The following is a 27,033-nucleotide window of genomic DNA, read 5'->3' on the forward strand; positions in this document are numbered from 1 at the left end:
ATAATACTTCTCCTTCACTGGGTTCAGTTTTTTCTGAGAAGAGGTTGGAGTTGCAGGAATGGCCTTGAGGTTAGATGGTCCAGAGTCACAATAGGAGATGATAATACATCACTACTGGCTTCACTACCATTCAGTTTAGACCTTTTCTTCCAATAGACTCGCTTTTTAAACACTCTGTTACTTGGTCGAGGTATTTTCACAAGAAATTATAACAATTATTTATGAAAAAGACTTCAAACAAACTCGTGTGTGCACAAACTAGAAAACAACTCATAAACAAAGACAAAGCCACTGATATGATCGAAAAAGCAGTGACCAAGCAAAGACATGTTAGCCAACAGACAAAATATCCTCTCAAAACATAAAATATCTTACAATGAAAGAGTAATGGAACGGAGAAAAATTCCCTCCGGCGCCGGGATTTGAACCCGGGTTTTCAGCTCCACATGCTGACGCTTTATCCACTAAGCCACACCGGATACAACCCCGGCGTCGGATAGAATCGTCTCAGATTAAGCTCCAACTCTTGGGTTCCCTCTAGTGGCCGCCCTCTGCACTACGTCATAGATGTCTATGAACGTAGGACCGAAGTCCACACATGTGCTGAGGTGCACTCGTAATGAGTGACTAGATGGCCGGGATCCGACGGAATAAGCGCCGTCTTAAATCACGAAGTGATTTACGCATATCATATATGCATGGAAATATCATATGTACTTCGGTACATTAAAATAATATATATAAAATATCTTGCCAGTGGCGGCACATTCGAAACAACATTGAAAGAGAGTCACTTATGTCAGCGTTTGACACCTGGCACCGCAGCCGTATTCACTGAAAGCAGACGAATTTATGTGCAAGCAATTATTTAAAAAATAAAATAATATATATGTAGTAAAGATATCAACATAATTCAAACGCCATTTTAAGCAGAAAATGCTGGAGATTTAGAAACAAATTAAATAAAAAATGAATTTTTGACCCCAAAATCCATTCCATTCCCCCTTAAACCCACAGTCATTTATGGAAAAAACCACACACTTTGTCTACTCTTCATTGTTCTTAAAATGAATAATCCTATTTTAATTATCGTGAGTCTAAATGAAGGGTTCAGAGCCGTAATGGGCCAAGCGCCGTTTATTAAAAATAGAGAAAGCTAGGGTTAAAGATAAGTGAATACCATATTTTAATGAAGATTGACATATCCTTTGGTTTGAATGTGTATACTTTGTATAACTTGCTATATGTTGCCATTGAATTATGGTAATAACTTCATTTTAACCCTCGTTTTCTACGGTTTTAGTAAATGCCACTTGGCCCACTATTGTTCTGAACCTTTCAAATATCGTATATACCGATAGAACAAATAAAATCAGAAACATTACAGTGGCGAACTTCTTAATTGAGAATTATGTTTTCCCGATACTACGCTTTTAAGCCAAGGGAGGACGACATTTACAATATCTTATACACGTATGATTTTATACACGTTTTAAGATGTGGGGTTAACGTACGAGTGCTACCGGCTGCGGCATACTCAGCCGCCGAGAAGTAAGAAACCGCTCTGTAGTTATATAGTCATATTTTTTATTTTTTATTTATTTAATAATAGTATATACATAAAAAACGTTACATTAAAGTACCCCCAAAGAGCAAAGCTCGTGTTCGGGGACAGTTCCGTTACATAAATATACGACAAAATACTTCAGAAAAAAGGTAACATAAAGATTACTATAATAAAGTTAATAATAATAATAATAATAATAATAGTAATAAAAATAATAATAATGATAATAATAACAATAAGGGAACTGTGCCTATTATCGCACATGCGCCTAATATCGCACCCCATGGTTTATGAGTTCAGAACAGGCATAAGACCCTGAATGGAATAGCAGCTTATTCAATTCAATTAAAAGGAGTGTTAGCGCCCGCAGATGGATTGCTGCGAGCTTCAATACATACTACACGCCTTGAGAAAGGAATAGGCAATGGGAAAATATTTGTAGTGTGTGATATTAGTGGTGTTTATACAACCAACGGTAAGGAGCAAAACTTTTATACACCGTTAGTTTGTTTTGGTTAGTCGTGTAATATTTTTATTCAGTTAAAGAAATATTATAAACGTTTTATTTTTACTGAAACAAATTATTTTGTTTCGTGTATGTTATTTGCCCAATATCGCACACTTGTTGTTTTCCTATTATCGCACAGTGCGATATTAGGACGATGTTACTGCAAACTAATACAATCGTACAATTAATCTGATAATTCCAAAATTATTAAAAAATTGTCATTGCAAATGAGTCCAAAACGTTGTAAGCTGTGGAAAGAGAAGGTTATGAAGGCTGCAATCATATCAGTTAGGAACAAAGCCATGGGATTGCAACGTGCTTCCAATACTTTATTGTTCCCAAGTATACTTTAAAAGATAAAGTCAATAACAAAGAGGAGGGTGTAGATAAACTAATGAGCACGAAACTTGGTATAAAACATGTACTTCCATTTGAACTGGAAGATTCTTTGGTTTCATATTGCTTAGAAATGGAGTAGCGATTTTATGGTTTATCTGCAAAGGACTTAAAACTATGGCTTTTCAGTTAGCATTTATGAATGGTCTGAACCACTCATTTTCGAAGAACGATGAAGCCGCAGGACGGAAATGGCTGCACAGTTTCTTGAGAAGACACCAGGAATTGAGTCTCCGGAAACCACAAAGCACGACTATGGCAAGGATCAGAGGTTTCAATCAGGAGAACGTAATTAAGTTTTTTGACATTTATGAACCATTGATGAGCATTGTCAAGAATTCACCAAACAGACTGTACAACTGTGACGAGACAGACTTGACAGTGATTCAACACAAAGGCAACAGACTAGTTAGTCTGAAAGGTAAGAGGCAGGTTGGATCTGTATCTTCAGCAGAGAGGGGATCTTTAGTGACTGAAGTGACATAAATGAGTGCAGCTGACCATTTCCTGCCACCGTTTTTGGTTTTTCTAGGGTCAACATAAAAGCCGAACTTCTGGATGCAGCACCAAATGGTAGCTTAGCGGTCTGTCACAAATCTGGCTGGATTCAGAATGAAAGATTTGTTCAATGGTGTCATCACATTCTCAGCAATGTGAAGCCTACGAAAGATGACCCAGTAATTCTAGTGTTAGATGGGCATTATTCCCACACTAGAAATGTTGAACTCCTCGAACTAGCACGAGTTAATGGTGCTCATATTGTGTGCTTACCTCCACATTACACACATAAGATGCAACTCTTGGGTGTGGCATTCATGCTACCTTTCAAAACTTACTATGCTCAAGCAATTGAACAGTGGCTCAAACAAAATGCAGGCAGAGTAGTGACTCACTACCAGGTTGGTATGCTATTGGGAGAAGCTTTCAATAAAGCAGCAACTGTTACTGTAGCTACAAATGGCTTCAGAAATACCGGTCTGTATCCTTGCAACCGCCATATCTTCAGCGACTTTGAATTTCAAGAAGTTTCTCCTAATACCCATGAATCAAGTGATCATTCATCTGAAGCTTTACCAAATAGATTAGATGATGCCAACACTTCCCAACCTCGGCCAGGCTCTATCAGTATCAACGAGCCAAAAACTCCACAAAATTAGTCGAGAGGCAAACTCTATCTTTTGTTACGCCTGCTGACATTTCACCAATTCCTAAAATAACTTACAACAAAAAAGTCCAACTGATAGAGGACGTAAAAGTGGTTCTGCTGCTCTACTAAAAAGTTCACAATATAAAAGGAATTGGCTGATGATTAAGAGGAAATTACTCACAGATAAGGAGACATATGAACGAAAAAGCATTAAAAAGAAGTAGATTGATAAAGTACCTACTCAAAGGAAGAGACAGAAAAAACAAAGTCAGGTATCTTCAGATTCAGAAGACGAAGAGTTGGATGAGCCAGTGTACATCTCCATTGATAATGGAGATAGCGAAAATTTTGCAGAATGTCCATATTGCAACGTGAAGTTTTCTTTTGACAAAAGGGGAGAAAAATGGATCGTATGCACTAAATGTGGAATTTGGTGCCATGAAGAGTGTTCTGGGGATGATGATTACAAAAATTGCATTGTGTTATTGTTTGGAAGGTTAGATTTAGTTCTCTAAATATCTTAATTATGTTTAATTAACAAACATTCTATACCTTGCAAATCAAGCTTTCAGGTATAACTCCCTGTAAGATTATTTGAATAATTTCGAGGGAAAAATTGTTCCAGGGCCGGGTATCGAACCCGGGACCTTTGATACGTTAAACCAAAGGTCCCGGGTTCGATACCCGGCTCCGGAACAATTTTTGCCTCGAAATTATTCATTCTATACCTTGATAGCTGAATATGTAGTTATTTACTGTCAAACACATTGCATCAGAAAATCTTATAATTTCCGTGTTGTATTTGTATGTTATTAAAAAAACATGTTTTGTGCCTAAATACAACAGATATATAATAAAATGTGTTTCTATACAATAAACTTAACATTTATCCTATGTATTTTTCACAAAATGAGGGGTGCGATATTAGGAGCAGTATTTCTCCTAATACCGTTTTTGCAATTTTTCTTTTGTACTTGAAAAACAAATGTAAAATAAAAGTAATTTTTAAATTTGACCTCACTGATATAAGTATAATAAACCCGTATTAAGAATCCATATTTATTTCAAATTTATGTGATATATTAGTACTTGAAAAACTACTTTTTCAAAATGGGTGCGATATTAGGCACAGTTCCCTTAATAATAATAATAATAATAATAATAATAATAATAATAATAACTGAGTGAAAAAAGAGACGATGTTGAGATTGATGGATTAATATTAAATTATTATTAGCAGTATAATTAGTACAGGTCATGTTGATATAGTAACCAATATAAGATAGAAAAATATAGTTAAGATAGGAATAAACTTGTTTTACAATACATAGTACATAATATAATTACAGGGAAGTCTGTCATATAAATTTTTTAGTTCTGGATCTGAAAATTTCATTGCTTAAAGTAGTTAATTCTGGATGAAATGTTATTATCGAATTATATAGACGTGGACCATAATTTGTACTGTGTAGTAAAGCAGCAGATGTGAAACATTTAGGTTCAGCTAAATTGGGAATTTCATTTCGTCTTGTATTATGGTCATGTGGCTGAGCTACAAATTTCATTCTATTTTTATGATAGAATTTCATATTGATATAATAACCAAGATAAGATAGAAAAAATATAGTTAAGATAGGAATAAACGTTTTTTACAATACATGGTACATAATATAATTAAAGGGAAGTCTGTCATATAAATTTTTTAGTTCTGGATCTGAAAATTTCATTGCTTAAAGTAGTCAATTCTGGATGAAATGTTATTATCGAATTATATAGACATGGACCATAATTTGCACTGTGTAGTAAAGCAGCAGATGTGAAACATTTAGGTTCAACTAAATTAAGAATTTCATTTCGTCTTGTATTATGATCATGTGGCTGAGCTACAAATTTCATTTTATTTTTATGATAGAATTTCATTTAAGAGTATTTATAAATTTGGTCAATTCTAAAAACATTCAATTCGGAATGGATCAAATTTGTTGGATAATCCAGTCGCCTTTTCAACCAAATTTTGATTATACGTTTTTGCAACATAATTAGAGGAAAAAGAGCAGTTTTTGTAATTCCTCCCCATCCAGTTATGCCATATTGGATAACAGATTCCACTATAGCCAAATAAACCAAACGTAATACATGAGTAGGTAAGTAATGGCGAAGGAATACACGCTACTTAATATTTTCACAGATATATTTAAAAAAATATATTTTCCCAGAGCAACATGTAGATGTACAAATAAAAATATAATAAATAGTAATGAAAATATGACAAATAAGAATTTCGTGAACATTGTCAGTATATACGCTGCTACCTATGTAGTAATTCGTAATAAAAAGCAATGAAAAGCATAATACTACGTAATTGTAGATTGTAATGAAATTTCACTTCCTCACACTCCTACTGCACCCTGAATTCTTTATTTTCTTTCTCCACGAATCCACATCCGACTTAACAGCTATCACGACAACTAAGAATTTGGAATGATTGTAACATTGAGAAAGTGACTTGATATTCATAGAATTCCGATAATTGCGTGAATAAATCCTTTTTTATATTATTCTTTATTTATTATTACGTTTTATAATTGGGAATATAAGTTTTTGTCCGATAACGCTGGTTGCTTATTTACTTCAAAATAATGTACCTAAAACTCAACAGATGGAAACACGGGTATGCTTCTTCATGTATAACATCTAGCGGAGACATCTTGAACTTCGCCTTACGCTAAAATTATTGTATTTTCTTAGGAATTGTAGGCCTAACTCGAACAAAGTTGTATTGAAGTAAAAAGTCAGTCTCTTCCTGGATATTGTTCAATCATCCAATCGCTCACATCTTTCGTGTTAAAGTATTTTGCATGTTGCAACGCTTTATTTCCGCGTTTATTCGTAACGTCAAGGTTTGCTCCGAGCTTCACAAGTTCTTTAACCATTTCGAGAGAACTAAACTCTGCTGCTATGATTAACACTGTGTTGCCATCTTCGTCTGTTTCTTCCAGGTTGGCTCCTTTGTTCAAAAGCATGTGAAGAATCTGGATGTTTCCCGTGTAGCCCACACGATGGATCACACTCTGCCCTTGCAAATGGATGTGCTTGTAATTTACGTTCGCACCCGCTTCGAGCAAAATTCGCACTATGTCGCAATGATTCATATCTACAGCCAAGCGTAATGGTGACTTATCCCTATAGAATACTTTGGAAACATTTATTCCGAGTTGTACTAAAGCAGACAATTTTGCACTGTTGCCTTCATACACGGCACGACGAAACAGGTGATGTTTGTCCGACTCACTGAAATTCCGGAATTCCTGGTTAAGAACAGAAACATTATCAATGAAATCTTTCGCTTATGTAAGAAAATTGACATTAAAAATAAATCAAAGTATGAGAGAGGAAATTATACAAAATTTATTTTAATAATAATAATAATAATAATAATAATAATAATAATAATAATAATAATAATAATGATTTATTTAATCTGGCATACGGCCTTCTCTAACACTCAACCAGGAGTAAAAACTGCGTTATAGAAACACTACAAATTTACAAAGTACACACAAAATTGAATAAGATAATAATAATAAAATGTAAACAACAAGTAAGAAGAAATCAGACATAATATATAACATACAGAAAGAAAGAAAAAAGCATAATAAAATGTGAACAGCAGGTCAAAAATAAATGAGGCCTACAAAGTATAAAAAATAAGACAATTATTGATAATAATAATAATAATAATAATAATAATAAATAAGAATAGTAATGATAATAATAATTATAATAATAATATTAATAATAACAGGCCTAATAGTAATAATAATACTAATATTAGTAATACAATAGTGCAGTACAAAGCATACAATGAATACAATATTTTTAAGTATACACAGTAAGGAAAATTATGTTTATATATAGCTCAACTTATCACATTAGAGATATACCATTATCGGAAAATATGAAAACAAAAATATAAAATAAGTTAAATATCACTAGAACATAAAAAAAATGTGAATACGTGGAAACATGCAATACAACACTTGTCATAATAGTAAGTTAGTTTGGCAACTCGTCATAAGATAATTTTCTAACTTGGATTTGAAAGATTTCAATGTTCGGCAGCCCTTGACTTCAGGCGGCAGAGAGTTCCAGTGACGAGAGGTAGTAACAGTGAAAGATGAGGAATACAGAGATGATGTGTGAAGTGGAATTTCTTGCGTGTTATCGCATTGTGATCGAATATAAATATTATGGTAGCGAGGGAGAGTATGAAAACGAGCGAATAAATAATAGGGGGATGAAGTGTGCATAATTCGATATAGGAGAGAAAGTGAGTGCAGATTTCTCCTCTCATGTAACCTAAGCCATGATAACTTCTCGAAAGAAGGTGAGATATGATCATAGTATCGAACATTACAAATGAAGCGGACGCACGCGTTATGAACACGCTGTAGTTTCTGGGCGGAATCAATCCTGAGATCACTGAACAAAACGTCGCAATAATCGAAGTGAGGTAGAATGAGTGTCTGTACCAGCGTCTGTTTTAATTTAGATGGATAATGATACAATCTTTTTAGTGAATGGAGAATAGAGAATGCCTTCTTACATGTATATTTAATATGCGTATCCCAACTAAGATTAGATTCGAAATGCACTCCGAGATTTTTTACGGTAAAGCTAAACGGGATGATTGTTTTATCCAGTTTCACAGGTGGAATATTCAGGTCGTTGACTTCAGGAATTAATCTACGTTTGGCGAACAGAATAGCCTGTGATTTACATGCGTTTAGGTTAAGCCCAAATTGTTGAGACCAGGAAGAGATGGAATCAAGATCTTCATTAAGACTATCAATGCTATCATTTAGTGCATCAGGACGCGCTGAAATATACAATTGAACGTCGTCTGCATATATTTGATATCTGCAGTGCTTAAATGATTTAGAAATTCCATTTATATAAATAGAGAAGAGCAAGGGGCCTAATACTGATCCCTGAGGAACTCCTGCATCTACAGTACGCCAGGATGAGAAACGATTATTAGATATGACACGCTGCTGGCGGCCAGTAAGGTAGGAGTACATCCAGGTGATAGCACTATCAGAAAGGTGTAGCGTTTGTAGTTTAGTCAATAGTAGTTCGAAGTCAACAGAATCAAAGGCTTTGCTATAGTCCAATAAAACTAGTACAGTAGCCTGTCGTTTATCCATGGCTGCGCGTATGTCCTCAGTAACATTCAACAAAGCAGTAGAAGTGCTATGGCCATTTCTGAATCCTGATTGTAAAGGGTCTAAAAGATTAAATTCTATTAAGTAGTCTGACAACTGCTTATGAATGATGCGTTCCAGGGCTTTGGATAAAACGGGAAGAATGGAGATTGGCCTATAGTCTTTTGCAGAAGTTGGTGAATTTACTTTAGGAAGTGGGCGTACCAAAGCTGTTTTCCAGAGTTGCGGATAAACAGACGTGATAACTGAAGAATTGAAAATATGGGTTATTACAGGAAGCACGATATCAACTAACTTATTGATAAAGACTATGCTTATGTTGTCAGAGCCTTGTGCTTTAGATTTAATGCTTTTAAGAGCCCTTCTTACTTCAGAATCAGTAATGTGCGAGAAGAAACATTTTTCGCGAGAAGGAGGAGGATCAGCTAGGAGAGTATTAATTGTATTTAGTTTTGACTGCTTTTCAGGTCGTATAGTGGGAGATGAGGTAAAATATTCATTGAGTTCATCAAGTGGTATGTTTATAACTTCAGCTTCTGATGCTTTCTTCCCTACTCCCATATCACGTAACTTATTCCACAGACACCGCGGGGGAATGGACGGGTCGACGAGAGTCAGAGCGTGACGGCGTTAAGCATTCCTAATGCTTTGTGTGGTTTTGTTTCTAAGTTTTTTTGTAGTTGTTAAAGTTTTCGGCAGATTTGTTGTTTCTGTACTTCCGGAAAGCAGCGTCACGTGACGTCATAAGATTTTGAATACTGTCATTCAGCCATGGGGCGAGTCGGTGGGTGACACGTCTCTTCTTTAAAGGTGCATGTTTGTCGAATAATTGTATTATCATGTCATTAAAGGTGGCAACGTTTTCGTCAACTGTGACTAAATTTAAAAATAGTATGCCATGGCATTTGTAAGGCGTCAGAAGTTAGTTGGTCGTTGTCAATGCCTTTTAGATCTCTGTAAGTAATTACCTTAGCTGCATTTTTTGGGCACTGAAGAGAGTACTCAGCAAAAATAAGATCATGACCAGATATTCCCGGAACTGGTAACTGTCCTGAAGTTAGAATTCTATCAGAATTATTCGTAATGATTAGGTCAATTAAAGTATCGGAAGTAGGTGTGTGGTGGGTAGGATTGAGTGGAAGAATTGTTAGATTGAAAGTTTCAAACAAATTACGGAGTTGATTAGTCCCATTTGATCTGACTGCCAGAAGATTTAAATTGAAATCCCCCATAACCAAGACATGTTCATATTGCGGTAAAAGATCGGCTAACGGGCTTTCTAAATCGGATAGATGTCCAGCTTTGGGAGGCTTATAAATAACTGCTAAGAGACATTTATGAAGACTTGCTTGTATTTCTACGAACAAATATTCGGGTCGTAATGCATCGCCTTGTGATTTTAGAATAATTCTAGGGTGCAGATCATTCCTAATATATGCACAAACTCCACCCCCTCGTTTATATAATCTATCATTTCTACATAAAGTATAGCCGTTTAAGTGAACGAGTGAGGAAGACAATGAGGGTTTTAGCCACGTCTCGCTAACAAGAATACATTGGACATCTATATTAGTGAAAATAGAAGAGAATTCTTGGAAATGAGGAATAATGCTTTGACAATTTAAATGTGCTATTTTCAAAGATTTGGGGTCAGGTGAGAAAGACTGCTTTAACAGCTGAGAGGTAGACAATAGAGGGGTTGGGGAGGATGACAGACAAGTGGATAGAGTTGTGGGAACAGGTTGTCGACAGTGAGGGGGGTCTGGGAGGCTAGACGCGCCATCAGCCTGAGGGCATGCCACAGAAATTTAGCCCAGAAATTTCTAAAATTTTATAAGAAAATGAACTCACAATTGGACAAAAATTACAAGGTACCACAATAAGACTGTCTTATTAGAACCTAAGTATCTGATAAAAGTATAAAAAAGGTTACTATTAGCATTTTTCAAACCAGTTTTATTAAAGTATGAAAAAAAAAATTCTGCAGTTACATCATTTGGTAACCATAACATTGTTATGATCTCTCTGACATTTTTAATATTTTTCCTGCATGTAATAAATACTTATTTCTGAAAAGTAGACTACTCTCAGACATGTAGAGTTGTTTATTTTAATAAATTAATTTTTTATTTTTCCCATATAAAATAGGGTAATTAGGGTCTGTTGGACAGTCGGGCATGTTGGACTCTTTGTATTTTAACGTGTTACCTCGCCACTTGTGGGAACCACATTCTGCTAGAAGTCAATGACGGAAGTAGCCACGAGTGGGGCTACTTCAGTCATTGACTTCTAGCAGAATGAGGTGCCCACAAGTGGCGAGGTAACACGTTAAAATACAAAGAGTCCAACATGCCCGACTGTTCAACTGACCCTAAATTACCCTATGTTAAAATTTACATAATGTTTTGTGACCTAATTTTTCTATTTTCAAAGAAATTGGCATTATTGTAGTGTACCTTTTGCATAAATGAATGTTAAATCAGTGTACAAAGTTTCAGAATTCTATCTCTTATGGTTGTCGAGTTATGAAATAATATGTATGAAAATTTTCAAATTTTGGATATTTTAACTTAAAGTAAAAAGTGAAATCTAAAAAATATTACTAGTAACTTTTTATTTACACTTTTATCAGATATTTAGGTTCTATTAAGTCTTGTTGTGGTACCTGGTAATTTTTGTCTAGTTGTGAGTTCATATCCTTGTAAAATTTTAGAAATTTAGAGCCTGTATTTTCTGATAATACTTGTGGTCATTCATAAACGTGGCAGTTAATTGTCTACAGGTGTTCGTACAGAAACTAAATATGCCGGTTATAACTGGATTACTCTGGAGCCGAAATGTCTTCTACATTTATATATTTACATTTATGAAATTTAGCATAGTGTTTTCCGGGAACAAAATACATAGAACTGTATTTTTTTTCAGTAAAAAATAAATTTCAAGTTTAATCGAAATGTACGCCAACCTACTTTGTTAGTTCAAATGGAAAATTCTGTATATTTTTTCACATTACTTGATGTCTGTAGATTTTTGAGTTAAATTTTGTATCATAATTAAGAATTTGGCTGTCAGTAATTTATAAATGACAATAAAATAAAAGTAACATGGATTGTGTAAAGAATACTCAGTTCTTTACAAATAATAAAGCAATTTCAACACAATAATTCTAAATAAAAATACATAGCCTATATTAAATACACAACCACATTTAATCATGGGTACAATAGTAACATTACATTATACACCAGAAATAGTTTTAATAAAATTGCTTAAAACATCTTATAATAATTCTAATTTAATTATTACAATTTATTTTCCCACCACCGCAATGACAAACACAAATAAGCAAATATTTATTTATATGTACTGAACAAAAGTCTATGGAATCAGACCTGGACTTATTATACACAATTAGATTTAGAATTTGAACACGAGTAAAAAATGTAGAAATATACAGCGTGTCCAATTTGAAATAAGAAAGTTAATATGATTTTCGTTAGAATTGGGAATGGTTTTAAGTAACACTTATGAATGTCAGTATATTTTATGTCAGGAAAACTTTCCCAATCTTCATGTATGTAAATCATAGGATGATTATGAAATATATTTTAGTGTGTAACATAATCCAGTTACGCTCGCTAGGCAGAGTGATTCACTGTGATTTTATAGCTCCTTGAGATCCTGTCTGATGTAGTATTACATAGAGAAAGAAGTTACATAAACGTGGGTTAGATTTATTTTCAATAGTACGTTTTTATGTGTAACATGTATTCCGTAGCACTGTGAACTCAGTGATGTAGAAATACTACTGTGTGGAATGTGTAAATATATTTATCTGAGCATCGTCCTTAAAACGGGGGCTCACTGGTGCCTTCAGTAATAAAATGTTCGCAAAGCACTTTGCTTGTACATTAATTAAATACATTAAACACCCTTATGTTCACGATATCCTCATTTTCACTTATTTTCAAACAGTTGTAGTTTCCTAAACATTGAAAAGGAGCCCACGCTTACATGATATTTTTTTCTCAAAATAACCCATAGAATTGGATCTCTAAGTTCTGTTGAATTGAATTGTCGTGAATCACCCTGTATATGAATTACAGTACAAAGCTCTCTTCATTAATTTGTAACGTAACTTAATTTAAGGGGGAACGTAGGAAAAAGTGTAGTAAACTACAAAATATTTTACTATTAATGTATTTGTCATTTTAGAGAGTTGCAACTTTGCTTATACGTTATAAGTGTTGTGACTGCACTGGATGTTTTCAGATCAGACATATAGGGTACTTCTGAGCTAATTACATCTTTTAATACAGTTCATAACTCAGTTACATTTTTCCCCAAAACTATTCAAATTAGAGACTTGAACTTCCTTATGGAAATTCCTCTAATGTAAATGGTTCGAATTTTTATGCACATTTCTTAAAAGTATGCATTTTTTTAATTTCCTGTAGAGTGAATGCTGGTGAGAAATAAAGCATTACTTCTAAGCAAGCTACTGGTATTAAAATATTTTTTTCACTTACTTACTTACTTACATTAACTTGTATGCAAAATTGCATGACAGTAGTCCCAGTAGTTTTGGAGAAAAATATACCTAAACATGGAAAAATTTAACGTTTCGGTAAAATAACTTTAAGTCTATTATGTGTCCAAAGCCTTACTTGTATCTGTTAGCATTTAAATTTTAAAGAGCACTTCTAGGTGAATTAAAACCTAAAACTATTGGAAGTTATTATATAAGTCTGAAACTTTCTAATATTGACAAAATTAAAAATTTAATTTCTTAATAACTTCGCCTACATCTACCATTAAAGATGTAACTAACCACTTGGTACAGAGAACACCTGTAAGGTATGACACATGTCTAAAAAAAATCAGTTTGAAAAATAAATTCATCCCATATGAGATTAAACACTAGAGCAAAATTATTCGTGCTGTTTACGAAAAAATAAATCGAAAAATTGGCATAAACGTAATAATAAATAGTAAGGAACCAAAGAAACATGGAAAAAAACGAAAGAAGAACCGAAGGACCAGAAAGTGGAATGGAAGAAAAATATCAAGAGAGTGAAAGAAATAATAGAAGAAGCCAGAAAAGTTCTTAATTGTAATTGAATAAAAGTTATATGAATAAAATTGAGAGGAGATAAATGAGTTTATTAATGGATGGACAAAAGAATGGATGCATACATTGCTGAATGAATGGATTGTTGGATGAGACGTAGTTGGTGGGTAGATGGGTGGATGGATTTTTGGAAGGATGGTGTCGATGAGTGCATTCATCGATATGCTGATATAGAAAGGGCTTCGGGCTCCCTCCTGGTCCTATCATTTATCAGGCACTTCTCTGAGGATGGGAACTGGTTCTGTCAGGGTGGAGGTATGATGGTCTACGTGTAGGGATCAGATTCTTGACTGCCACCAAGGTCATCAGTCGGATTTGGATAATCATCGCACATATAGGGCCTACAATCATGAGTCAAAGCAAACTCAAGTGCAAGGATCAGCCCTGCATTTGGCACTCGAAAAGTGAAGCCAAAACAAAGCATGAATGGATGGAAGAATTGAAGGATATTTCATGGTCGCAATGGATGAATGGATGAATATTTGTTGCTTAAATAGATGAATGGAAGGATGGATGGATTGTTGGCTGTATAGCGATTGGTTGTATAGATGCGTGGATAAATTATTGGTTAGGTCCACAGATAGATGCATGGATATTGATTGGCTGCATGGATGGATGAATTGATGGATGGATATTGATTGACTGCATGGATGGATGGATATTGGTTAGCTGAATGGATGAATGGATACTAGTTGGCTGCAAGTATGAATGGATGGATATTGGTTAGTTACATGGATGTATGGATAGATATTGGTTGGCTACATGGATGGATGAGTGGTGGTTTGCTGTATGAATGGATGGACCGATATTGGTTGGCTGAATGGATGGATAGATTTATGAATATTGGTCAGCTGCATGGATGAATCGATGGATATTGGTTGGCTGCATGGATGGATGGATGGACGGATATTGGTTTGCTGCATTAATGGATTGATGGATGATATTGGTTGGCTGCATGGATGGATTGATAGAAATTGGTTGGTTGGTTGATTGGTTGGTTGGTTGGTTGGTTGGTTGGTTGGATGGATGGATGGATGGCTGGATGGAGAGATAGGATTATTGATTATTGCCTGATTAGTTAGAGATAATATAATTATGTCACTAAACTATGAAAAATTTATCGAATTAACGAAGGGATCTATGAAGAAGAAACAGTTCGTGTCACATACACATTACTATTGTATTTAACATCTTATTTTAATTATTTACATATATCTTGTATGTTTTGTCTACGTCCAACCTCGGAATTTAAGGAAGCTTAAAAAATATAATTGCTGCTAATTTATAAGAGGAAATATTCAACAATTTTAGTGTTGTCTCAAATTATCTAAATCGTGTTAATACACAAAAATATTATCAGTTTATCTACTTACCTCTTTGAATTTGTTTTCCAGATTCCAATTTGTCACCGTGTCCTGAAGAAAAGAAAATGTTATTACGAAACAGTATGAAATTATTTTCAGAATTTAAATAATTAAAAAATGATGATGATTATTATTGTTATTATTATCATTATTAGTCCACACCTGTGGAGTAACAGTCAGCGCGTCTGGCCGCGAAACCAGGTGGCCCGGGTTCGATTCCCGGTCGGAGCAAGTTACCTGGTTGAGGTTTTTTCCGGGGTTTTCCCTCAACCCAATATGAGCAAATGCTGGGTAACTTTCGGTGCTGGACCCCGGACTCATTTCACCGGCATTATCACCTTCAGCACATTCAGACGCTAAATAACCTTAGATGTTGATAAAGCGTCGTAAAATAACCCACTAAAATTATTATTAATATTATTATTATTATTATTATTATTATTATTATTATTATTATTATTGAAGGTGTATTGATTATGTTGCTTATGATTTCCTTCGGTCGAATAAACGCTTGCTTGGCCAGCGTAAACTGGTCATTATTGAACGGCAACTTTCCGTATATTTTTTGTCACATTACTTTGCTTAGCGTTAATATGCACAGAATATTATGCTTGTATTTTCAGAGGCCTAATGGACACTAATCCGTGTTACAGGAGATTTTCTAATTTTGTCCGTCTGCATACATACATTACCGGTATGTTTTGATGAAATTGTTAATCACACGCAAAATTTCTAAATACCGGTATTTCCGTAATGGTTGAAATTAAAATGTGTGATCCCAAAACTCGTTCATTCCATTGTCCATTTTTATGATTTTTATAATATATAAATTATATAGACGACCACCTCTGTGGTGTAGGGTTCAGCATGCTGATCTCTTACGCAGAAGGCCTAGGTTCGATTTCAGGTAGGGTTGAATTTCCTGGTTGAGGTTTTTCAGGGTTTTCCCTCAACTTCTGTCCATTTGCCTTACGCAAATGCCAGGAAATTTGGGCCACAGCATCCCTGAATATCACCGGCTTCACCTTCACATAACAAATCAGTAATACAGTACATCTACAAACACCATCTAGTTCACAACAATAGAACCAGTGTTCAATAATAGTATAGGCCTACAGGCCTTCGGATTTCACTCAAAAAGATTAACTCGCGATGTGACCCACGATTATGTTTGAGCCTTCTATTATTATATTTTAAGCATGTTTTCTTCCAAAACAACGCCAATTCTTGTCTAAAATGTTATGTTAAATGTCATGTCTAGGCTTGTAATGTTGGGGACAGATTATACAAGTTGACTTCAGCATGGTACATAGCCCGAGGACGTGAGCTGGTACGAGTACATTGACTTCGTTCCGCGGTAGATTACGCGAATAACAAGATGCACATGAACAAATTTAGACAGCTGTAAAAGTAAATATACGCTACATAGCATTGCAAAGGCATATTTTCACGTACCTTTCCTTATGTGCGGAAGAATTATCATAGAATTATTCGTGGGTTTGAGTTTCCTCCTTTCTTTTCTTGTGTTACAATGTCTCTTTATATAATATTGCTTGCCGCCTCGTATGTTTGTATGACATAATTTGTGCATGTAACGTTCCTGTCAATCACTTCAAAACACTCACCAAATTCCGCTGCAAAAATATGCGCCTGAGAATCTTTAACCTTCTGCATTACTATTCAGCAGGTACACTGTTTACGCACTCTACGGTAGTGACTGGCGAACGGAGTATTCAGCAGGTACATTGTTTAGGGCATGCTAGATTACTGACTGGTGAACGGATAGCCAACATGAAACCGCCGTGACGCAACCTATCGGTCCCCAACATTTCACGTCTAATTATGTCATTTGAAAACTTGCTCAGTCCGTAGGGCGGTGGATACAAAAACCAGCAAAATACTTTCATAAAAATGGACTTAATGTGTTTTGGGATCACACTCTTCAATTTCGTTTCTTATATTGTCACAAAATTCGTCTACAGTTTGGGGATTATTCCTACGCACTCCATATTTTAGCATTTGTTAGTCTGCATAATAATTTCATCAGGAATATCTCAAGGAAAACGGAATAGATTTTAGACATCTCCTACAACAAAGGTCAATTCTCATTACGAAATGAAAATATGATTGTATGCATGCTGTTGTTAATAACATATGAATAAAAATACACATGACGTTGCGGGTCGATAATGATGCAGTCAACGATGGCCATGCAAGCATGTCTTTTTGCGTGTGCACCAGGCCGAAGCCGAGTCGAACGCCCTGGATGTGAAAAAGTTATTACAGTTTGTATCATAAATAAAACAGAAATCTGTTGAGACATAGAGATTTACGTAAAATACTTTTTATGCTCGACCATGCCGAAATGTAGTAATTATACACCTGGTAGCAGCCCTTTAATGGACCTCATTAAAGTACACCTATTCATTATAGTTCAGGTGTTCCACTAATCAGAAAATACCATTGTAGCAATATGAAAGCGCAAGTATCGATTATTCTCGGATATGCACTCGAAAGACAACTAGCGCGAGATTAGACAATATTAAACTCAGTCGAAAAAACAACACAAAAATTAACATCAATTCACCGTCATCTTCCAGCCTTTCACAAAGCATATTCCCGCAAATTCATTTCACCAATTGCCGGAAAAAATCAATATGGTCGAGCATAAAAAGTCGTATGAAACTTGACTATAATGGTAATTAATACACTCGTATGAAAATTATGAAACTCGCTTGCGCTCGTTGCATAATGTACTATTCTGTTACAGAAATCTTGGCCTACATCTGTGCTACATAAAATGTGAGCTGGGATTTTGACTACAAGTACTCAGTTAAGTTCGCATGTAAGTATGTGACAATTTCTAATTAAAAATATGAAACTATGGTAATTTACAGAACAAATCTGTGATTTATGAAGTAATAATAGGCGATAAAAATTCGACTATTCCTAAGATCATTATGAAATGTCCTTGAGAGGAATTAGTTCATATAAACATCTACATCTTTCTACAAGGTGGAAGTGAAATAACCATGACCTAATAGTTCATGTTGTGTGTAACAAAAAAGTCTAATACCATAATGGTATTACAACACAACTGACAGTAATACCGGTATTACTAATCAATAATTAATTACGTTCAAATTACACAAGTTATTTACTTATATTTCATCAGTTGTCTTTACGGCAAAGCAAAATTATTGCTGCCAACATAACGGCTATAAAATAACTGCCAGTTGTCGTATTTTTCAGTACTCTAAGTTCTAAAAAAAAGTTGGTAAAAGAAAATACAACCTGACATCTAGAAAATCATTATAATCCGCTAGCATATGTAGCAATAGGGGGGAAAATAGTTAGGTTCCACCCTTACGATATTAAGTAAGCTGAGCTGGATTATATGTTAGGTTAAATTGATTTAAGTTAACTCAAACTTAATTCTTTTGAAGTATTTTTCATTCCTCCTGAGACACTCTGCATATGGTTATTAAGTCATATTTTATGAAAGATAAACTACACCATTTCAAATTAATACTTTCTTTTATAAGTCAGATATGGGATTATATATTCTACATTGGTATATATATATATATATATACATATATATATATATATATATATATATATATAGTAGGTTATTTTACGACGCTTTATCAATATCTTAGGTTATTTAGCGTCTGAATGAGATGAAGGTGATAATGCCGGTGAAATGAGTCCGGGGTCCAGCACCGAAAGTTACCCAGCATTTGCTCATATTGGGTTGAGGTAAAACTCCGGAAAAAAACCTCAACCAGGTAATTTGCCTCGACCGGGAATCGAATCCGGGCCACCTGGTTTCGCAGCCAGACGCGCTGACCGTTACTCCACAGGTGTGGACTACATTGGCATATATTCCACTATCACTAATTGAAGGTTTCAGAGCCATAGTGGGCCAAGTGCTATTTATTAAAAACGGAGAAAGCAAGGGTTAAAGTTAAGTGAATACCACAGTTTAATGAAGATTGACATATCATTGTGTTTTAATGTGTATACTTTATATTACTTGCTATAGGCTATGTTTCCATTTAATTATGTCAGTAACTTCATTTTAACCCTTGTTTTCTACGGTTTTAATAAATGGCGCTTGGCCCACTATGGTTCTGAACCCTTCAATTCTACATCTCTTACCCGACATTTGCCTTCGGTTTTGGAAGTCTGAGAATTACTTGTTAAATTAGTATACATATCTTGTAGCTTCTCCTGTAAAGAAGTGAAATTCTTCTGCAGATTTAACATATTATTCAAGAGATACGAGTTTGTTTGATTGATATCACTCTTCAAACCTTTTGAAAGAAATTCCATTCCTTGCAATAAATTTGTGTGTTCTTTAGTACTTTCTTGCTGATAATTTTTCATTTCTTGTTGAAAGCTTTCTATCACCTTACTTATTTCTGGTATAACTTCAGTTGCGACATTGTGATAATCTTCAGTCCTGTTGAATATCTTCTGAATCATGTCACTTTCCTCATGTCTCTGGTTTATGAGGTGTAACCAGGTATTCAGAACTCCAGTGTTTGTCGTTGAGTCGTTTGTTGCATTTCTAACGTTTTGAAATACCAGACTGAAGATCTGTAGTAGCAAAAGTTGTACAGCCGGAGAAATGATACCAGGTTCTTGAATTTGAGCTTCTGGCAGCATCTGCAACATAAAGCTACAAGTTTATTCTCTGTCATGAATTCTTTGAAATTTCGAAGAAAAGTGCTCTAATGTTGCAAAAACTTACTTAGATAATATCATTAATATAAATATTTTAAATACCATAGACAACGAAAATGTGACTTGTCTAGTGATAGTTACTTCTCTAAACCAGTGGTGGGCAAAATGAACGCAACCCACAAGACAGGATTTAAATGGCAACTACATACTGTGGGAGGGGTTGCACTCTACAGTGCAGTGACGGATTTACAGACAGTTGCGCCACTACACTCCAACCTACAATATGTAATTAGAATAGTCCATTCACGTTATATTTAATTAATCATTTTTCAAAGCAATTTCTTTGAAAATGGGATTTACATCTGTGCATGATATTTTCAATTGCGCAAGGAGATGAGCATAGCTTAAGTGGGAACTCTGACTGGACTTTATAAATTTCATTTTAGAAAACAGCTGCTCGCACTGGTAGGTTGATGAATACATACCGTCCTTTCCCATAACTATGGTCCTGGAACACAACTATGGTCCACGATGCAATCATTCAAAGAACATTGTAGAAGTAATAGACCGTTCGTTGATAGCTGCAGTGACTTGACTTCAAACTACAGTACAGAATAAAATATAGATAAACGACGTACTACGTTATGGAGTACAAAATTTGAATAGTTGTATCGTGGACAATAGTTATGTTCCAGGACCATAGTTAAGGGAAATGACGGTACTCATTATTTTTGAAGCAAACAGTCTAAGCAGTGGATATCTTTTAAAAAAATTTAGCCCCTAGGACACCTTCACATTCTGCTTTCAAGAAGCCATCATTCTGCAAATCCAGTATCTCCATCTGCAATTCTGTGATAACATTTTCAATTTAAACATGAAAAGGAGTGAAAAAAATACTGAAATCTTTCTCCAAACTTTGAAAATCACTGAACCTGTGTTCTTTGAACTTATATAACAGGTGATATATTTTAAGAATGTACATATTTAAGTTCGCGTCCTGAATATTTGTAACTGATCCTAAACATGAGAAATGAAAGAACCGCCTTTCTTGGAAGTGTGATACCCTCTCGATTCATATGATTCTGCCAAAGACATTGTATCACTAATGAAGCTCCGAAGTACAGCAATCCAATATAATCCGCCACGTCTACGCGCAGTATTTTCATGGAGTGGGGGAAAGGGGAGGTAGGGGTTAAGTTTGATGCTTCGCGCGCCATTGCTCTAAACTTAGCAAACAGATATGTATCACGTTTATTAATTACAAGTCACATGATTGGAATTTGAAGGACGTGAAATTTAGTTTTTTTTTTTGTTATGTGAATATATGTGTACAATATGGGGAATAATAAAGGTTCTTTACTCGAAATTATTTATAAAGGGCGTAAGTGTAATAACCCTGCAGGTTTTCAGAAATAATAGTTCATGTTATATGTACCATATTGTAGGAAGTTCAATGTTTAAAAAAAAGTATTTTCCCAAATGTTTAAATGTTCTACTCTCGCCCAACTTCAAGATAAGAATTATAATTGTCCCTATTTTCAAAGTTTACATACTTTTTCTTTAAATTTATATTTAATATATTCCTGATGTATGTAAAATATGACAGATGTTTTTCATATTTTTCCAGTTACTTTTTGAAAAAAAAAAATACTATTTTAGTTGTTAATTTTTCTATGTTTTTTAAACATATCACATTCGCAACACATGGTGATTTGAATACTTTGAATAGCAGAAGAAAACACATGCATCAGTTTACTTCACATGTTCTTGTGAACTTCTGTGCAAAATTTCACAGATTGGAGTAAAACTGCATTCGTTAGAGCATTTTGAATGTTGCAAAATGTTGAAAATTGGAAAATTGAGAAAACGGGTATAAAAGTACAGCATGTATATGATATATACTATCGATATTCTTCCTTCCTATACAGGTTACAACACACATTTTTCTCTTACATAACAGCGTGAAACATGAACTGTAAGTAAAATTAGTCAGAATGAAGCTGAGTGTCGATTTATAGGGCTGCAGCTTCATGCACGTTTTGGCCCCTTTAAATTCGTCCTGAGGGTCTTTGAATTGTCATAATTCCTAAATAAGCACAGATTTAGAAAACTGAAACATTATTTTATTATTTCGAGTTAAAAACAAGGTTCCCATAGTTTAATGATTTTTTTCGCTATTTTCACCGATCCATAGCCTTAATCTTACAAATTTGTTTCTGGTATTGCACTGGCCGCCATTAAATGGTCAGTAAAAAATTTAAAAATTCATCTGTATGCTTCATTAAATTGATCTCTACCCTTTCCTTTGCCTTCACTTCTCTATTTTTGTGCCTCTTTTTTCAAATTCATTGTTACTAAAAATTTTGCTAATAGCACTATTATATTACACTAGCATTAGGTCTACCATATCTACTAAAACTGCCAATAGCACTACATTTCCACAAAAACACATGCACATATGCAGAACACATCACAAATGCTAACCACACCTACAGAGACATCAACACAGACGTGGAAATATTACACATCCAATCAAAAAGCCAGAAACTATACACAATAGAACAATATGAAATATACAGACACACAAAAACACACCCCAATTAAATTCTCAACACACAACTCAATTTCAGAACACACACACTCTTCAACTCCAAATTACACCACACGAACACACCCTCACAGGAAACAAAACAAGAGGCGCCAAGACCAACAACAACCAATTCTGAGGATGACCCATAATAGTTCGAAACATGTAAACCAGGTACGATAGAATTTAACACAAGAAAGTCATATAATACATATTCCGAAGTGATACAGTGTTAAAAGTTGTGTAATCAAGATGTACAAAAATAGTAATAAACTGCCACTAATAATAGTACTACATTGCCACAAATAATAACACTACGCTACCACTAGAAATAGCACCACACTGCTACTAGTAATAGAAATAAACTCTAACTAAATTAGTACTAAATATGGCGATACACTAGAACTAACAATATACCATAATACTAGTGCCAAAACCGCTACCAACTAGAAGTGCCATGCACTGCCAGTAACAAAACCATTGCCACTATCACTAACAATAGCACTAAACAGCCTCTGTAAACTTCACACTACGACTATCAATACAACATGATTGCCATTATCATTAAAAATAACACTGCCACTATCAAAAACAATATTACCGCTACCGAAATCAATATACTAACAGTACCACTACCACTTTCAGTCGATAATTAGGTATGCCTTAATTTTCTGGGGAAATGGTAGCAAAATTGGGAGTGTCTTGATTTTGCAAAAGTAATCCATTAGAAATCTATGTCAATCAAACTATCTTGAACATTGTCGACCTCTTTTCAAACAATCACAGATATTAACTGTCATAAATTTATATATATATATATATATATATATATATATATATATATATATATATATATATACGACCTAGTCCTTTACACTCGATAAAATATAGACAATTACTCATTAATAGCCAATATACATGATCATGAAATTAGAAATAGTGAACAATTTAATAACCCATACTGTAGATTACATAAAACTAGTACAAAATTTTCTGTCATGGGGATGAAATTATATAATAAGCTTCCCAGTCAATATTATAAGTTACCAACCAATAGTTTCAAGGCTAGATTTTACAATTGGCTTTTAATTAATCCTTTCTACTCTGTAGATGAGTTTCTTAACATAAATTCATACGAAATTGTTTTTAATAAATAAAGATATTTACATTTAGTTACAATTATTACATTAAGAATGAAGTGTTCTCATTAATTTTAGAGTTTGAAAATGTTTTGTGTTTTCATTCTAATTAAAGTTTACTGTTTTCAATTATATGTGTATTTTGAAATGTATGTTTTTTGTGACGAAACCTATCACTGTATGTTTAATGGCTTAATAAATTGAATTGAATTGAATTGAATAACAATACCACTAACACTACCCACGACAACAGCATTAACAATAACACTACCATTATTACTGACATTACCATTATCAAAACCAGCACATTTCCACCGTCAATTCCACTGCCATAGCCAATACCAAAACCATTGACAACACAACTATTAAAACCGCTCAGTGCTGCTCATCGGAATGACTACTACCGCGGAGGAATCGGAGATTACGAATAAAGATCTCCACCGGTGATCTCCGGTACTACCTTAGATGAAACAGGGGGCATACGGAGGGATGCGGTAGTTCGGAGCGAAGCGACAGTTAGTTCAAGGACGACCGACGCGTACGGACTGACGGCAGTTGTGAGTGGAATAAAATGGCACCAAATCGGATATCCGTCGCATGGAAATTCTTTAATTTATTTGAAGGTAATAATAAAGTCGCACGCTGTAAACTTTGTGGGCGAATTTACTCTAAGGGTGGTGGAACTTCGAATTTGTTACACCATTTGAAGCAATCGCACAATCGCGAACTTGATGAAAACAATTACGCAAAACATTTGATACGATTTCTTTTAAAATTATTTTAGTGCTATTGTTCCCAAAGGCCCACAGTATAGGAAAAAGTCTTGAAATTTCTCTAAAACGTAACTTTCGAGGCGATAAAAAACATATGAAATATTTACAAGGCAACTTGAGTTATATTTTGCTGTTTAGACGACTTTAGTTATATTTTGCTGTTTGGATTAAAATATCGAGTTTCTGAAAGAAACTAAAGAAACATGTGGTAATAATATAATTACAATTATCCTTAAGTTGATATCCGCTTATATTTTTATTACAGAGCAAGAGTGGCGCGTTTTAGAAGAGGCAGTTCAAATATTGACACCCTTTAACACAATAATCATAATCCTGTCCGGTGAAGAATCTGAATAAATTATGTTGGACAGTAAACGTTATCCCATTGATAGCCCACGTTTCTTTTGTTCCATTCTGAGGCGAACTTGATATATTTTACGTTAAACTAAACCGATTAGAATAATAATTGACAAACGCTGTTTGCGATTAAACGAGAGTTTCTAGGAGAACTACAGTATAAAAGTTTACATTAGCTACTGAAAAACTTTACTTCTGCGTTACTTTTGCAGTTAGATTGAATGTTATTAATTTGATCAATTACATAAAACTAATACGTCTTTCCACATATACTATGAATTTCGAAATTAGAAAAAAAATCTGTCAGCTAACGTAGCATTTTAAGCAACACAAGAAAAAAAAAGAGCCGAAGAAAGAGAGAGAGATTAACATAAAAGAGAGAATAAATAACAACAAATTAGAACTTATTTTAAAAGATACGCGGACGTCAGCGGACTCGAATCACTACCTGATCCGATTAAAGGAATGCTCAGCGGAAAGTGTATGTCTGCGCCACAGCACATATACAACCTGCGCGGCATCAATTGGAGATAACCGGAGGTCTCCGATTGAAAGCGCGCAAACAACCGCTCCGAAGAAAACCTAATCATAAGCAGCACTAATACCGCTGATACTACCAATATCGTTGACAATACCACCAGCAATAGCAACTCCATGACGGCTACCAATACCGAAATCCGTTATTACTGTTATTATCGAGACTAATACTATTAATAATTATATTCTACTGCACTGCTAATACCAACACCACTGCAAATACCAACACCAATAACACTGTCACTACTAGTACTATACAAAACACAGGCCGAAATTTGAATGAGCATACCTCTCTATGAAGTCAACAGTGAATCGTAATGAGAATTAAGATTAAAGCCGACAGTCTGACTGGAATGAGTATACGTTTCATTCACAAGGAAATATAAAGGAGATCATCATCGTCCAACAAATCACGATACTAATTATGTTAGTCCTTGCGAAGTTCATGATCTATTTAACATCAAACAAAGCGCTGGATCGACCATGACCTCTCTGCACAGGGCGGCATATTATTATCTATTATTTTATTTCGGTTTGTTGTACAGATTCGTGATAGAATCCCGACATTCAAGGTTCATTACGGAAAAGGCCGCAATTTGTAAACAATTTTGTTGCACAATATAAATAGTGCCCATGAAAAATAATTGTTGACTAATACTAGAAGTACTAATAGTTTTGCTAGTAATAGTACTAGTCTTAGCAGTTAGTGGAAGTAGAAATAGTAATATTAGGCCTACTAATATCAGTAGTGCAAGTAGTACTAGTAGTAGCATTTATAGTGCAAGTAGAAGTAATAAATTACTAGTAACAGTAGTGAACGTGGTAGTCATAGTGGTGGTAGTAGTAGTAGCAGTAGTAGTAGTAACAGTAAGTGTAAATAGTGATGGTGGTTGAGGTGGTGGTGGTGGTGGTTCAGGCAAACTGGGAATTCCAATGAAAAAGTATTTTTCAGAAATATTTGTTTTTTATTAGTGTAAGATATAGATATGACTCTAAATTTAAATATTCTAATATTTTATTTTTAAAAGGATAATATTTTACATGTTTTATGGTCATTCAATCTATTTGTAAGTGGTTTCGGCTAGATTTGTAGTACTTACTCATAGAGACATCAGCTGTTAATATATATTTTGTAAGGAGCTATTGTTGAAGAAATATTTTAATTCTACAGCACCACGATCAAGAAACTTTTTACTCTGTAATAAATTATTTCTGCCATTTATTTTAAGTAGACTGGGTTAATAACCATAACCATCTTACAGTTGAAGTATTTTGACATAGAAATGTCACAGTTATTTTGAAACTAGAAAAATGAAGTACATTAACTTGTCTGTAACATCCGTGACATGGAAGAAACAGCTATAAAATATTTACCGATTATGTTTTTGTGAACTAATTATTGGATGCCATGAGATTTGCCTAGCTCTTACATTTTTAATTATTTAATGCTACTAAATTAGAAATTAATACAAGTTAATATAATATAATATAATATAATATAATATAATATAATACAATACAATACAATACAATACAATACAATACAATACAATACAATACAATACAATACAATACAATACAATACAATACAATACAATACAATACAATAT

The 27,033-nt window shown here is 34.3% G+C and overlaps 1 protein-coding gene and 1 non-coding gene across 2 annotated transcripts; both read right to left on the reverse strand.

Moving 5' to 3' along the window:
- Positions 1–407: 407 nt before the first annotated feature.
- Positions 408–479, reverse strand: TRNAH-GUG (transfer RNA histidin (anticodon GUG)). Its single transcript has one exon. It is a non-coding gene; the product is annotated as a tRNA-His (tRNA).
- A 4,299-nt stretch (positions 480–4,778) lies between these two features.
- Positions 4,779–25,837, reverse strand: LOC138696662 (uncharacterized). Its single transcript, XM_069821892.1, has 4 exons — positions 25,713–25,837; positions 19,503–20,012; positions 15,348–15,389; positions 4,779–6,926 (listed from the first exon to the last, which is right to left on the reverse strand). The coding sequence occupies exons 2-4, from the start codon at positions 20,010–20,012 to the stop codon at positions 6,411–6,413; spliced, it is 1,068 nt and encodes a 355-aa protein (XP_069677993.1). The 5' UTR covers positions 25,713–25,837; the 3' UTR covers positions 4,779–6,410.
- Positions 25,838–27,033: the final 1,196 nt, after the last annotated feature.

Source organism: Periplaneta americana, chromosome 1, assembly GCF_040183065.1.
Source record: "Periplaneta americana isolate PAMFEO1 chromosome 1, P.americana_PAMFEO1_priV1, whole genome shotgun sequence".
Classification (NCBI taxonomy): Eukaryota; Metazoa; Arthropoda; class Insecta; order Blattodea; family Blattidae; genus Periplaneta; species Periplaneta americana.